The sequence below is a fragment of the Eschrichtius robustus genome, chromosome 12 (genome assembly GCF_028021215.1).
Source record: "Eschrichtius robustus isolate mEscRob2 chromosome 12, mEscRob2.pri, whole genome shotgun sequence".
Taxonomy (NCBI): Eukaryota; Metazoa; Chordata; class Mammalia; order Artiodactyla; family Eschrichtiidae; genus Eschrichtius; species Eschrichtius robustus.
In genome coordinates, this window is record NC_090835.1 from 17,613,993 (window position 1) to 17,627,733 (window position 13,741).

A 13,741-nucleotide genomic window follows, 5' to 3' on the forward strand; every position below is an offset into this window, starting at 1 on the left:
TTCCAGTGGCTCCTCTTTGTCACCTGCAAGTTCAGAACCCAGGGACTTCAGGAGAGCTTAGCTAGGGCTGCCTTGTTTCTTCACAGACACTCCGAGACCTCTCTGGGCCTCATGTATTTCATTCTCCAAAAGAGCAGAGGGTACTTTCCTTGATATACCACTCTGATCGTATCAAGAAATGGAACAGGAGACATTTTACGATTGAAAGTGCTCCTCACGAAATATGTATGTATGTAAGCAAATACAACACACGTTTTAGTCTTGTTTGGAATCTGCCAGTTATAAAAATGGACACATAATCAGGTTTGTGTTCATCTTAGCTATGAACATAAGATCGGAGCAGGAAACGCTTTTGTTTCCAGAGTAGGAAAGACCATGAAATGCCAACAGATGTGCGCGAGAGGAACATGACAGTCTACAGACGCGTGAATAGGTCACTCAGGTGATAAATTATTTGCGAGGCTGCTATGTGCCAGCTGCTGTGCTGAGCTCCGGGTGTCCTATAGTGCACAAAACACACAGTTCTTGCCCTTGTGGAACTTAGGGCCCCATGAGAAAATATCGGCAATCGACCGAAAATCAAATAACTACGTAATTACACATCTCAAAACAGCTGTGAAGGGTGTGATCCCATCTGACTCAGCGACATCTCCTTGTGGGAATGTCCTCCAGCATCACTAGTCCGCAGGTAGAAACGGGGAGGCAGGTGGTTGGCCGGAAAGATAGGCCAGGGCTTTTCAGATGAGTCAGAAGGAATAAGAGAGGGGCAGGGATGGTTGAAGACATTTGCAAGCGCATCCCCCAGGGATGAACAGCGCTGAACCCTTGGAATGTGAAGGACCGTATTTAACTGACTTGTAACATGAAACCAGTCCCTCCTCCAGAAGAATTAAATACATACCTGGAAAAGACACTCGAGTTTCAAAGAAGAACTTAAGGGACCTAGACTGTAGAGAGATTCAGCTGTAGAAACACCTTGTTTCCAAGTAACTCACCACTGGGCTTTCCTATAATACGTTGGGCTGGCTTCTTTAAATTTACCACCTTTAAGATGAGGTTAAAGTATGCATGTTCATTTTAAGATGCAAAATGGTTCAAGTACACTGTAGTTTAGTGGACCTCTGTAACCTATCGCTCACAATGGGATTTCGGGGTGATGAAATCAAGGCTTCCAAAAGGAGATAAGCAAGGTTTTGTTGATGAAGATAGGATTTTGACCTGAGAAGAAAGCATCTTGTAACAGTGTGGGACTAATACTTTTTAATCTGAGTACATCTATGATTTTTAGCCTCTTTCTTTAAGACGTGTCATCGCTTTCATCACTCGGAGGCTGGTAGCTAGGTATATTCTATATTTAGGGAAAAAGAGAAAAAAAAGTAAAGCATTTTGAAACATGATAGGCTTAAGTTTGACAGAAGGAAGACTCCTCTAATAGGAAAATTACCCAGGCTATACATTCATCCACGCAGGGCGCTCAGAAGATAATGAGGGGATCTTCCCGTTGAAGAAATACCAAACCTAGGAAAATAACATCAGGACACATTTAGAAATTACCATGGACAAACCTCACTGCAGTCCTTACTGCAAACCAAATGCACCCATACAGATGTAAGTTCTACTACGTCGGAACTGAGGTCTCTGTGAGTGTAGTCTCCTTGTTCATACCGTCTTGAAAGTGGGTACTTTGCACAGAAACATATTAATTTGAACACCATTTGTTCACTAAGACCCATATTCCTTCTTAACTGCCATAATACCTCTATTTTTAGGTAAGTTGGCCTTCCCTTTATCAAGCCCCAGAGCAGACTATAAATTTGAAATAAAGTAAGGCAGACAGGAGTTTCCTGAATGAAAAAAGTTTTTTTAATCCAACCTAAATCGGGGCTTGAAACCTTTTACTTTTCGGTATGTAGTTTATTATCGTCTATTGCTTCCAGTGGAATCTAAGTTTTAATTAGTCTGACAACATAGGTGTGATACTTTACAGAATGCAATCACTGCCCCTGTATTTATTAATTAAATGAACCCTATAAAAGTGGGGTTTTAGCCCGGGGCGTAATTTATAGTAGGCTGAATTGAAAACTGCGTTAGCACTTTTATACTGGGGTCATTTGCACATGTAATAGCAATCGAGGTGACTGTGATAAGCCGATCCTCAGAAACCAAATGTCTTCCCATAAATAGAAACGTATTGTCTAATTTAGAGAGAATATGCTATGTCTTTTCCAAATACATCTTAAAATACCCCGAAATGCTTACAATTATGTTGTAGGGAACTTTGAAAGCTTTCTGGCTCCTGTTTTGAAAGGTGATTTTAAAAAGCGTATGACAGTAGTTTCACCGATGGAATTTCTAGGTAGACCGTGAAAACCAAGACTCTTTCTAGGTCGTGAGCTTAATTAGCGTCCCAGCGTGTGTAGATTCTGTCTCCCTCGGCCAGATCCAACCCCGCATTAGATGCCACGGTGAAATGCTACCCACAGTGCATTTCACCTGACCATTTCTTAAGTGGCTTGCTCATCCTGTGGCCTCATTTTTCCCCAAGACATTCTTCCAAGTGGTATCCCATCAGCCAAGAGGGGAACAAGTCTCCCTGAGTAACCTGAGTAAATACTTGGTGAATGAGTGAAAGATGGACAGCTGGGTTATCAATGAAATGTACCCCCACGTGGAAAAACCTACCAGCTTTGCGTTCGTTCTCAGGACCGTGGAAAACATACTCACGGGCACCTCACGCAAAGAGCCGCAGTCATGCTACCCAGGCTTAAATGCAACCGGGAGGGAATCCTTCCATGCCCTCAGCATCTTGTCCCTGGAGATCGTATGCTAAAGGACCTCTTGAAGGTTCCTTAGTGTCCTGTCATATTTGCAGCAGTGATGTTTGCCCTGAGATAAAGCAATTGGATTTTCACCCTAATTGCACCTACATCCCAGGGGACCATCCAGAGCCTTAGGTGAATAACTTAAGCATTTAATTTATAGTAAAGTTTGCCATCAGCATTTTTTCTTCCAAAACATTCCATTTACTTGGTTTTAGAGCTGCATAAACTGTTTTAAAAGCAATCTGCTCAGTTGGGCGAGTTAATGATATTTAATTTGACTGGGCCAAACGTCACGGGATGAACATTGCGCCTGTAATTGCAGCCATCATCACCGCCGTCTTGTGTAATGTACATGTAACGCTAATCCCGGGAATAAAGGTTGTCATTCTCGGTTGGCTGACGGCGTGCACCGGGCTCATCACCTCGCTAAGTCTCTCAGTGATGTGATTCCAAGATGACAGGGTAATAAGTGTCACGTGCACAAGGTAATTCCAAACAAATCTGGCCGCAAAAATGGATTGTCTAGGAGAGTAAGTTCCTGCCTTGTCTCATCGTCTTTTAAGAGAATGTAATGATGCCTAAAATACCTCGTCAAGAAGCTTGTGGGGCAGGGGTCAAGTCCTGTAAGATTTATCCGTTGCACTGCCCGCTCCAGAGAACCCCAACCTGCGGACTGAAAATACCAGTATGTATGTCGGTAGCTCAGGAACGTTTGGGCTGGGAACTTCCCTGAAACATAAAGAAGCCTCTCAGTATACAAATGTCTCTTAAGACTACCTAACTAGACTGCATGTTGCTTCTTTGATTTGCAGACTCTTTTCTCCTGGGAAAATGTGACTATTCTGGGGTAGGATCCCCATTAGCGCTGGTATCTTAGCAAATTCTTATGATGTGCATGCTAGGCTGTAAAGTAGATTATCTCAGTAAACTTTATAATAATCCTAAGAGGCATGACACTATAATTACGTTTATTTTGCACATGAGGAAACCGAGACTCAGAGGGAAATAAATTGTCCAAAGCGACAGTCCGGATTCTAACCCCGGTCTGATTCCACAGTTTGAGCCCCTGGGCACTGCAGCCCTGAACCGTAAGAAAGGAGTGGGTCGCCTGGCTTGTGGAGCGGCATATTTGAGCTGTGTTTGATTAACTTATACACGGCACCGGGCTCCTGAAATTGTTCCCTCAGGTTCAATGGTCAGAGCTGCCTTTCTGTGGGACCCAGCCGTGAGCGGGTCTGGTGGGGGATGAGAGGGCGCTTCACAGTCGCCGACCAAGTTCCTGGCCTCCCTTGGGATTTGCCACCTCCTCTCTCTCTGCATCTTAGGCCCCAGGGATGTTATGGGTGCTGTTGCGTCAATGCCGTTTAATAATACCCAAAGTCAGAGAGATTCGGAAAAGCTTGCCTGCGTTTGTAGTCACGTGCGCCCAGACACGGGGCAGCTCTTTACCCCGAGAATCTTCTTAGCTTAGACTGATGCAGACAAGTCCGTCCTTTAATTTTTTTAGGTACCATTTAAGCATCTGCTTAGTGGTTCTAGCCTTGGTTTAGAACACCTATACAAGAAAGCAATAGTTGCCATCACTTCTCTGTAATAAAAAAAATAAGCTGAGTGAAATATACTCCTAATCAGAAAGGCATTTTCACTCGTTGTTTTATACACATCAGAGGAATGTCTATAGGAGCAAATAACTACATTCCTGTCTAACTTTACGGTACGTCTGTGCAATACCTATACCTATTGGGGTGTTTTGGGCTGCAGGGAGTTAAAATACAAGTGAAAATGGCCTAAAGTATAAGGACTGTGTTGTCAAATATGACAAGAAGTTTGGGGTTAAGAGGTTCTAAGCTTGGTCAGTTCACTTGCTCAGTGATAATCATCAAGAGACCCCAATTCTCTGTTTCTCTGCTCTGCATCCCTTAGTGTTGTTAACCTGGCCTCAGAGACCCGGCTCCATGTCTAAGCAAAAGGAACCAGACCTCCACAATGGGCTAAAGCCACTTAAACCCACATCTCAAGTCTCCCCCAGAGGGAATGCTCTCTGATCTGGTGGAAAGGAAACAAAGTCCAAGCTCTTTCAGCAGAGAGGAAGCAGGAGGAACAAGGAAGGATGCTTTTTATCAGGCAGCTGACCTTTCCGCTGAGGTATTTGCAAGACCTAATTATGTGGATAAAACGTAAAGACTCCTAGGATGGATTTTTTTTTTTTTTTTTTTAAGACACGATCGGAAGACTCCCTTAGAAGAAAGTCCCATGCTCAGTCCCATTTGGCCAAAGGCCAACTTGCAGACCCATTCAAAAGTCTTACTGTGAGTTCACTGCGGGTAGAACTACCTTTAGCACAAGCCATCCGCAGCATGGCGAGCTGGCATTGGCCAAACCGATATCTCCTCAGGGTGCTGTCTCCGGCATTAATTTAATCCAGGGAGGAATTTACTATTGCATCATAAATTCGTAGATGATTTGACTCCCGGTGTCACGCATTAATGGAAAATACGGTTCAGACAGTTCAGCCTTGGCGCGAATTTCACAGCACTCCAACTTGGGCTTCATTCCCCCGCCCTCACCTCATCCCCAAGCCCTCAGAGTTCTAGGCTCCGAGCAGGGAAGGGGTCGAGGTGCTCAGCTGGTTTGCAAAGCTAGAGAGAATTCCTTCGTGTCCTTTCATTCTGTCCTCGAAGGAGGGAGAGTGAAGACGGCCGTGGTGTTAAATCCTGGGGTTTCCAGTCGTCCCGGGTGAGGGATGGTAAGAGTTTGACGGTTCAGCCATTCAGTTATTTACTGGTGCACCGGAGTCATTTTGCAGCCCACAGTTCCTGCTCTGCCAAGCTCGCTCATGATGATAGTAAATTACTTAAGTGGACTGGATCCAAATCATTAATAATCTCCACTGGCGATTCATTTGGGCTGCATTACAAGGGAAGAATCTGACATCTATCCCTCAAGCCAACAGCTGTTTGCAAGGCACTCCAACCTCGAGTTCTTGCCCCTGTAGGGCCAGAGGGAAAGCGCTTAGGGAAAAAAACAGAAAAACTGCTGCATAATCGGTATTCATGTTCCGCTTGGCAAAGAGAAACCGAAGTGCTCTACCTCAGAGGACAGACCTAATCGTCAGTGTGCTGTGAAGTACACGATGCTAAGGTGGGGCATGTCGATGCCAGACTAGAAGAGGTTCGGTGTTGGTTTTGGCATTTACAAATAAATGGCATGAGTTTGTCAGTGGTGCTGTCCAGAGAAGATCTGAGAAGCCAAGGAACTTCTGCAAACGTATATTCTGCCGAATATGATTCCTATGCCATCATTTTATATTTGCCTTTAAGCAGTACACCAAGCACTTGGGGGATGATATCAAAGTATTTCAGAGCCTGATAACTCTCGTGTGAGTGCAATCATTAGACATCACCTAGCTATCGGAACACAATGTCGTAGTCCTTTGCTGTGGGGAATGGGACGGGGAGGGTAAGGGAAATAGTCGAGCTTCCGTGTTGCTTGGAATAACTTCATTTTCTAGACATAAGGTTCCGAAGGCTTCTATTTCCTCTCGTGTAAGCTGTTCTAAAGATAGCCGTGTTCAGTTAGTTTGGATTCTGTCATTGGAAAGAATCCTGGATGCAGCATCCAAAGTTCTGACCCATCAGTAACTGGCAAGGTCATCTCATGCAGTTTATTTGTGGCTATAAGGGGAGGGAGATGAACGTACTTTTGGTCTTGCCAGCTTCCCATGACTGTGACGACGGACGTGTTAAGAGGCATCTTCATTTAAGTCATGTGGTAGACAGTGGGCACTCAGTAAGTGTAGACATTGAGGAAGCAGCAGTAGCGAAGGACTGTGCACAGTGGGAAGCGACACAGCAATGAAGCTAGCTGCTGTTTCCCAAACATGGGCCAAAATGTCAGGTCATTTGAGTTCCTCCTTGATACTTGCCATATCTACCTGTGACCTGTATTATCACTTACTCAATATTCGCATTGACTTCTTAAGGAAAAGCAAAGGCATTCATTTAAGAAGGAAATGTCATATCGCTTCCGTAAAAGGGAGACTAATCTCACCTGACAGGAACTGGGAAAAATACACACCATTAAAACAGAACAATATAATTAATTTCCAGGTAGCTGGTATGGCCCGATAGAGGCTGTGAGCCTGAGACTGCTCACTTCTCTCACAGGCAAGATGAGGAGGGGATGAAATTGTGTTAAAGACACCCCAGTAGGAAGCCAAGCCTTCCCTGCCGTGAGATTTGTGATTTCATGCCCGGTCTGCACACCTCCAAACCTACCCCCTGCCCACCAGGCATTCCTGGGGAAACCTGAAACAGAGCAGTGAAGTCCCCGGACACCCGCACGTTTTCCTTTTAGCTGCTTACACACGAAAACCGTCTTTCTGGCTTCTGCTTAATTCTAATCCTCTCCCCCTCTACTGTTTTTCGACAGGTCAACGGCAAAGACTTATCCCGAGCAACTCATGACCAGGCTGTGGAAGCCTTCAAGACAGCTAAGGAGCCCATCGTGGTCCAGGTGTTGAGGCGAACGCCACGGACCAAGATGTTCACGCCTCCGTCAGAGTCACCGATGGTGGACACGGGAACCCAAACGGACATCACCTTTGAGCACATCATGGCCCTCACCAAGATGTCCTCGCCCACCCCACCTGTGCTGGATCCCTATCTCTTGCCCGAGGAGTAAGTCACATGATAATGAACCTTAAATGTGTTAAGTGTGGTACAGAAGTACGGAGAAGTTGGTTTCTTCCCTTCCATGTGGTGAAAACAATGAACACATCTTAACAGTTTTCCTCCAAGTTGCCCACGTTTCACTTTATTGTTTATAGAGGTAATAAATTGAATCCTGCTCAAAACCGCTCCGACATATTAATTACTTGGTTATAACCCTGGAGCGGAGTTATTCAAATTATATTCGAAGAGCAAAATTACTTACAAATGTCATAAAAGTTGTTTCCGAATAAAATTTAATCACCGCAAATGGCAGCGGGGAGGTTTGGTAGTTATCACTAGGGGGAATGCTGATGGTTCTTTTAAAGAGACAACAAAGCAAGTTGTGAGGGTAAAGAGAGCCCAGGAGGTTGTGCCTTCTGGTTTCTTGGGTCTCATTTCAAACCTGGATCCATGGAGTAAACTCACACATGCCTCATATAAGCACTGCAGTTACCGATTAAATAACAGCTGCGATCCAACGCATCACGTAAATTACTTTACACACGACTCTCCTCTTACCTTACTTACTGCCAGAGATATCGGGTAGTTCAGAGGCTTCGAGGTGGACAAACCTAATCTCCAGCTGTGTAACTTGGGTGGTTTATTTCCCTGGGCCTTATTTTCCCTCTGTTAAAATGGGATGATAATAATCGTACCCATCTCGTAGGATTGTTGCAGGATTAAATGAAATAATGCGTGGCAAGTTCTCAGCATGGCATATGGTAAGCACTGGATAAGTGATAGTGGCGATCACTGTTAATTTAGTGATTGATGTCAGATATGTAGGGACAAAAACGAAGAGCAAGAAATTTTCTCAGGTGGAAAAGTGGCTTAAAAGCTGTCCGTTCTAAGGTGGCTTTTCGGATGTGACTTTGCACACCTCCGGACAAGGTGTCCCCTCCCCTTCTTAGCCTCTCTGGCTGACGTTAGAGGCCCTCCTCCCATCTTGCTCCTGGTTCAGATCATTGCCTTGATGCCTTATTTCAAAGGGCATCTGCACCTCTCCTAGGGAAATCCTCTGAGCGATACCTGTTGGATTCCTATTAGTAGCTCAGTAGCTGGAGTGAGCACACGTTTCCTGTTGTTCTACCAGATTCCAGACAGAGGCTGGCCTCTCCTCCCGTGGTTCTGACGCTTAGCTGTCATCAGAACCCAGGGCTAATTCCCCGGGCGTGACAAAGTGAATTGGGCGGTGGGCAGCGTGTAAAGGTAGAGGAGGGGGTACCCCCCACCCCCACCCCGCCCCCGATCCCGTCTGACACTCAGAGTGCACAAGGCAGTATGCAGAGAACTGTCATCTCACCCATTTCTCACGACTGTCCCTTCTGTGCCACGAGGAACTGCAGACTCAGCAGTGCTACTGCATGTAAGTTGGCAGCTGGATTGGAAGGCAGGTCTATCCCACCTCAACTTCCAGATCTTAACCACAATACTCCATACATGCCAGTTGCTAGGAAACAACTGGATGAGTCACTGACTACGATCATTCAAATCAGCTGTTTGATGTTTCAGATCCAAACTGCCTTTCATATTGATGAGGCCTTTAAGGCTACTCCTGACTCTCGATGTTGAACCGTCACAGTGACAGGCTTTTTAGAAGCTAAACCCTTAATTTCCTCTTAAGTCGAGTTAACATGACATGACTCTTCCCCCAAGGGGCAATTTGAGAAATGTCAGAGGAGTGCGGAGGTCAGTGCTCTCCTGGTTCTGGCTGCGAGGTCAGAGGACAGCAGGAGTGTGCATCAGGGCTGAATGGGGGGTGCGGGGGGGGGTGTTACCTTGAGGCTTGAAAGCCCAGGCCTTCCCGCAGCATCCTCAGTACTAACAGCCCCTTAAGTGCAGGCAGCGTATTTGCCTGATGGATGCAGAAAATTGAAAGCCAGCCCTCGTTTGAATGACCGCTCATGTCTGGTCTGTTGTTTCAAAACTAAGTGCCTGGGTGAGAAGACCAGAGCCCACTGATTGCTCTGTTGACCTTTGAGAACGCGGAGGTTTGGGTCCCCAGCCAACAATCAGGCTGAAGCTCTCCATCCGCATCTGACACCTTTCAGGGCCACAGACCTGACTGAGCATGTTATAATTCCCACTGCCTTTGGTCCTAGAGGTTCCATTAGTGGTGTTTCCAAAGAGGTGGTGGGCTCTGTGAACTGTGCTGTACACGTGTTAACCTAGAGAAATGCAAGCTTCCGTTCTCCTAGGCGTGTGTATGTATGCGGGTCTGCATATTTACACACATGCATTATATGCATGCATGTATGCACATATTCTGCATACGTATACGTGTACACTGGGTGATGTCAAATGTATTTCTCATTGCGAGACAATCAAAAAAGTTTGAAAAGAGACTGTCCTAGATGACAGCATAGCAGTTTCAGTTTCACAGCCCTTTGAACCTATCTCAGAGGCCGGCACATGTCTTTAAGTGTTGCCTGAAGTTAAAGCTTTTTTCTCCCCAGAGATAAAATCTGAGAATGAAGCCATGAGCAGTAAATAAGAGTTTGTCTCCCACCTAGAGAGTGAGTTAAAAATTAGTCACATTGACTCAATGACTAGTGGGCCAGGGAATGATCACTGCAAGCCACAAAGCCAGTCCCTCTCTCACCGTGCCTCTTCTTTTTTTTTTAACTAGTTTTTTATCGCAGTATAGTTGATTTACAATGTTGTGTTAATTTCTGCTGTACAGCAAAGTGATTCATTATACGTATATATACATTCTTTTTTATATTCTTTTCCATTATGGTTTAATCATAGGATATTGAATCTAGTTCCCTGTGCTATAGAGTGGGACCTTGTTGTTTATCCATTCTCTGTATACTAGCTTACATCTGTTTACCCCAATCTCCCACTCCATCCTTCCCCCTCAACCTGCATCTAAGCTCCTCCTTGTGGAGGAAATGGGCTTTAGAGAAGATGGTGGAAATATTGTGCGGGAGGTCCTGACTGTGCCGGGAAACACAACCAGAGAGAAGTGAACTAAGTAAGAACCTCAGCCTCTGAGAACAGCCCCTGTGGCACTGATGGGCCTGGTGATGGGGGGATGGGAACAGATACTTAGAACTGGAAGCAGGGCCTTAACGATCTTTCATCTTTTCCCAGGCATCCCTCAGCCCATGAATACTACGATCCAAATGACTACATTGAAGGCATCCATCAGGAGATGGAGAGGGAGGAGCTGGAGCTGGAGGTAAGAACGTCCGCATCTCGTTTTAATAGTCATTGTTAAGGCTAATAAGTCTCTGTCAGCATGAACTGAGATTATGGATGCTCATGCAATGTCCACCTCTTGCGGATTTCTTTTAGAAGAACCACGTTCAGTGGGTCGAGGCCTCTCTGGAACACTGCTTTGCAAGAAGAAGGGCTATTTAATAACCTTTATAGGACAACACTGCTTTTTGATGATGATTGTGACAAAGCAGAGGTCTTTAAAAGGCTATCAAATATCTCAGGAGCTAGATTTTTGGAGTAGGATGTGGACTTTGTAAGTCTTTGATATTTCGTTAACTTTACAGCAGTGGGTTCTTTAGTTCCATCTTACTTTCTAACACCTTTGAGAATCTGATGGAAGCTGTGGTCTCTCCCTGGAAAAGTGCTCCTGTCTCTAAGAGTTTGCACGGGATATCTGGAGGGTCACTGAGCTCCCACAATATCTGCCGCATGTGGCCCACTCTGCCTTACACTTGTTTTGTTACATCTGATACACCAGAACCACTGTTTGCTTTCTCTTTCCCTTTAACGTAACCCAACTCCTTTAAACTAAGGTAAATTTTTTTTGCTTTTTTGACTTTTATTTTATTTTTTTTTGATACAACAGGTTCTTATTAGTTATCTATTTTATACATATTAGTGTATATATGTCAACCCCAATCTCCCAATTCATCCCCCCACCACCACTGTCTCCCCCGCGCCCCCCCCCCCACCTTGGTGTCCATACGTTTGTTCTCTTCATCTGTGTCTCTATTTCTGCCCTGCAGACCGGTTCGTCTGTACCAATTTTCTAGATTCCACATATATATGCGTTAATATACAATATTTGTTTTTCTCTTTCTGACTTACTTCACTCTGTATGAGAGTCCCTGGGTCCATCCACATCTCTACAAATGACCCAATTGCGTTTCTTTTTAGGGCTACTATTCCATTGTATATATGTACCACATCTTCTTTATCCATTCATCTGTCGAGCATTTATGTTGCTTCCATGACCTGGCTATTGTAAATAGTGCTGCAGTGAACACTGGGGTGTATGTGTCTTTTGAATTATGCGTTTTTCTGGGTATGTGCCCAGGAGTGGGATTGCTGGGTCATCTGGTAATTCTATTTTTAGTTCTTTAAGGAACCTCCATACTGTTCTCCATAGTGGCTGTATCAGTTTACATTCCCACCAACAGTGCAGGAGGGTTCCCTTTTCTCCACACCCTCTCCAGCATTTGTTTGTAGATTTTCTGATGATGCCCATTCTCACTGCTGTGAGGTGATACCTCACTGTCGTTTTGATTTGCATTTCTCTAATAATTAGTGATGTTGAGCAGCTTTTCATGTGCTTCTTGGCCATCTGTATGTCTTCTTTGGAGAAGTGTCTATTTAGGTCTCCCGCCCATTTTTTGATTGGGTTGTAAACTAAGGAAAATTTTAAAGGAAATGCTGTATCACTAGCTCAGTCAGAAAATCAGCATCCCTTGCCATGAATAGAAGGTGCTGTCCAATAAATACAGCGGACACGAGGCAGTGTTATTAAATCCCGCTGCTTGTCACTGGTACCTGCCCAGGGCTGGGTGCCTGGGGCCCGTTCTCTCCACTACCTCCTGCTCCCTTTCTCTCTGTCTAAGGAGATGGGCTAGTATCACAGAAGTGGTAAGACTAGCCCAAACTGAGGCTTTCTTCCTAAAGGAAGTAACTTTCTCCACATGAGGTATCTGAGAGCATCTTGCTTTTGGTGGGAGGAGGCCACTCTGAAATGCCTCCCTGGAGCCTTGTTATTCAAAGTGTGGTGCAGAGACTGGGACAGCAGCACATGGGGGATTGTGAGAAATACAGAATCTGGGCCCTCAGACGTACAGAATCAGAATCTGCGTTTTACCAAGATCCCCAGGTGTTTTGGTGCACAAGTCTCAGGGGCCCCGACCTGGAGGCCACAGGCCCAGGTAAAGAAGCCCAGGCTTCCATTTGCCCTCGTCATGGGTCACACGATGGAGGCTTTGTGCGTTTCCTTCACCGTGGTCTGAAGCTGTGCCTCCGAGCCTCGAATACCACCCACGCCATCCGGGCAGAGTGCAGTCCCATGGACTAGAGAGAACTAAGCCCCTCATGGACATTCAAGACTTGTTCAGACTTCTTCCTTTTGTTAAATAGAAAAAGCACAAAGAGACTCTACATGCACGCTTACGTTCATTTCTGCTCGCCTGCTTCTACTGAGCATCTGTTACGTTGAATATCCTTTTCGGTGCTAGAAAGGCAAAATCAGCGAGTCATCACCCTGCCTGCCATTCAGGAGCTCAAAGTCCCTTTGCTTCATCAGCCATTAGCTTAGACATGAGCTTTTCATCTAGAAAACCAAACTGTGGCCATTCTCCATCTACAGCTCCTTTGAGCAGTTATCACGAAGTACCATGAGTCCGTATCAGGCAGGAAGGCTGCTTTTACGTTTGGACTTCTGTTTAGAGCATAGAGCAGCTTGGATGTCACCAGGTTATTTCTGTTAACTGAGTGAACCTGGTGGTTTTGGATGAGCGGCCCCTCCCAAGTTCTGAGGTCAAGATTCAGGTAGGTTCTCTCCACGGCTCCTCACCAGGAGGGAATCTCCGGGAGCGAACAGTGTGTATACTTCCAGGAAGGCTCTGTTGCAGAGGTCTGTCTTTGGAAGGTCACCCGGTCAGTTCGAGAAGGTTAATGAACAGCAGCACGGCCAAGAGCTGGGGTTCCTAGTTTTCTGGGGGAACGGCAGGTACCGTCATCCCCGCTTCCTCGCGAGATTTCTTAGAGCCGTCAACAGTCTGTCCCTGCTAGGTCCCGTCAGCCTGTTGGGTCCCCCGACCCAGGCTTGCTGTGAGTAAGGGGGCCAATCTCAGCCCACCGCTCCTCGTCTTAAGTTGAATTAGATCGACATCCGCCCCTTTCGAAAAATCACCCGTTCCGTGGATATTATATAGGAGGAAAATATATGAGTGTTTGGGCATATTATGGAAGCAAATGCACAGAGAAGAACAGATGTTC

The 13,741-nt window shown here is 45.5% G+C and overlaps 1 protein-coding gene across 1 annotated transcript in view; it reads left to right on the forward strand.

The window, feature by feature from the left end:
• Positions 1-13,741, forward strand: part of PDZRN3 (PDZ domain containing ring finger 3) — a 243,455-nt gene that overhangs the window by 208,563 nt on the left and 21,151 nt on the right. The window contains exons 4-5 of the mRNA XM_068557574.1: positions 7,254-7,501; positions 10,631-10,718. Of these exons, the coding sequence (XP_068413675.1) occupies positions 7,254-7,501; positions 10,631-10,718 (336 nt within the window). The remainder of the gene's footprint in view (positions 1-7,253; positions 7,502-10,630; positions 10,719-13,741) is intronic.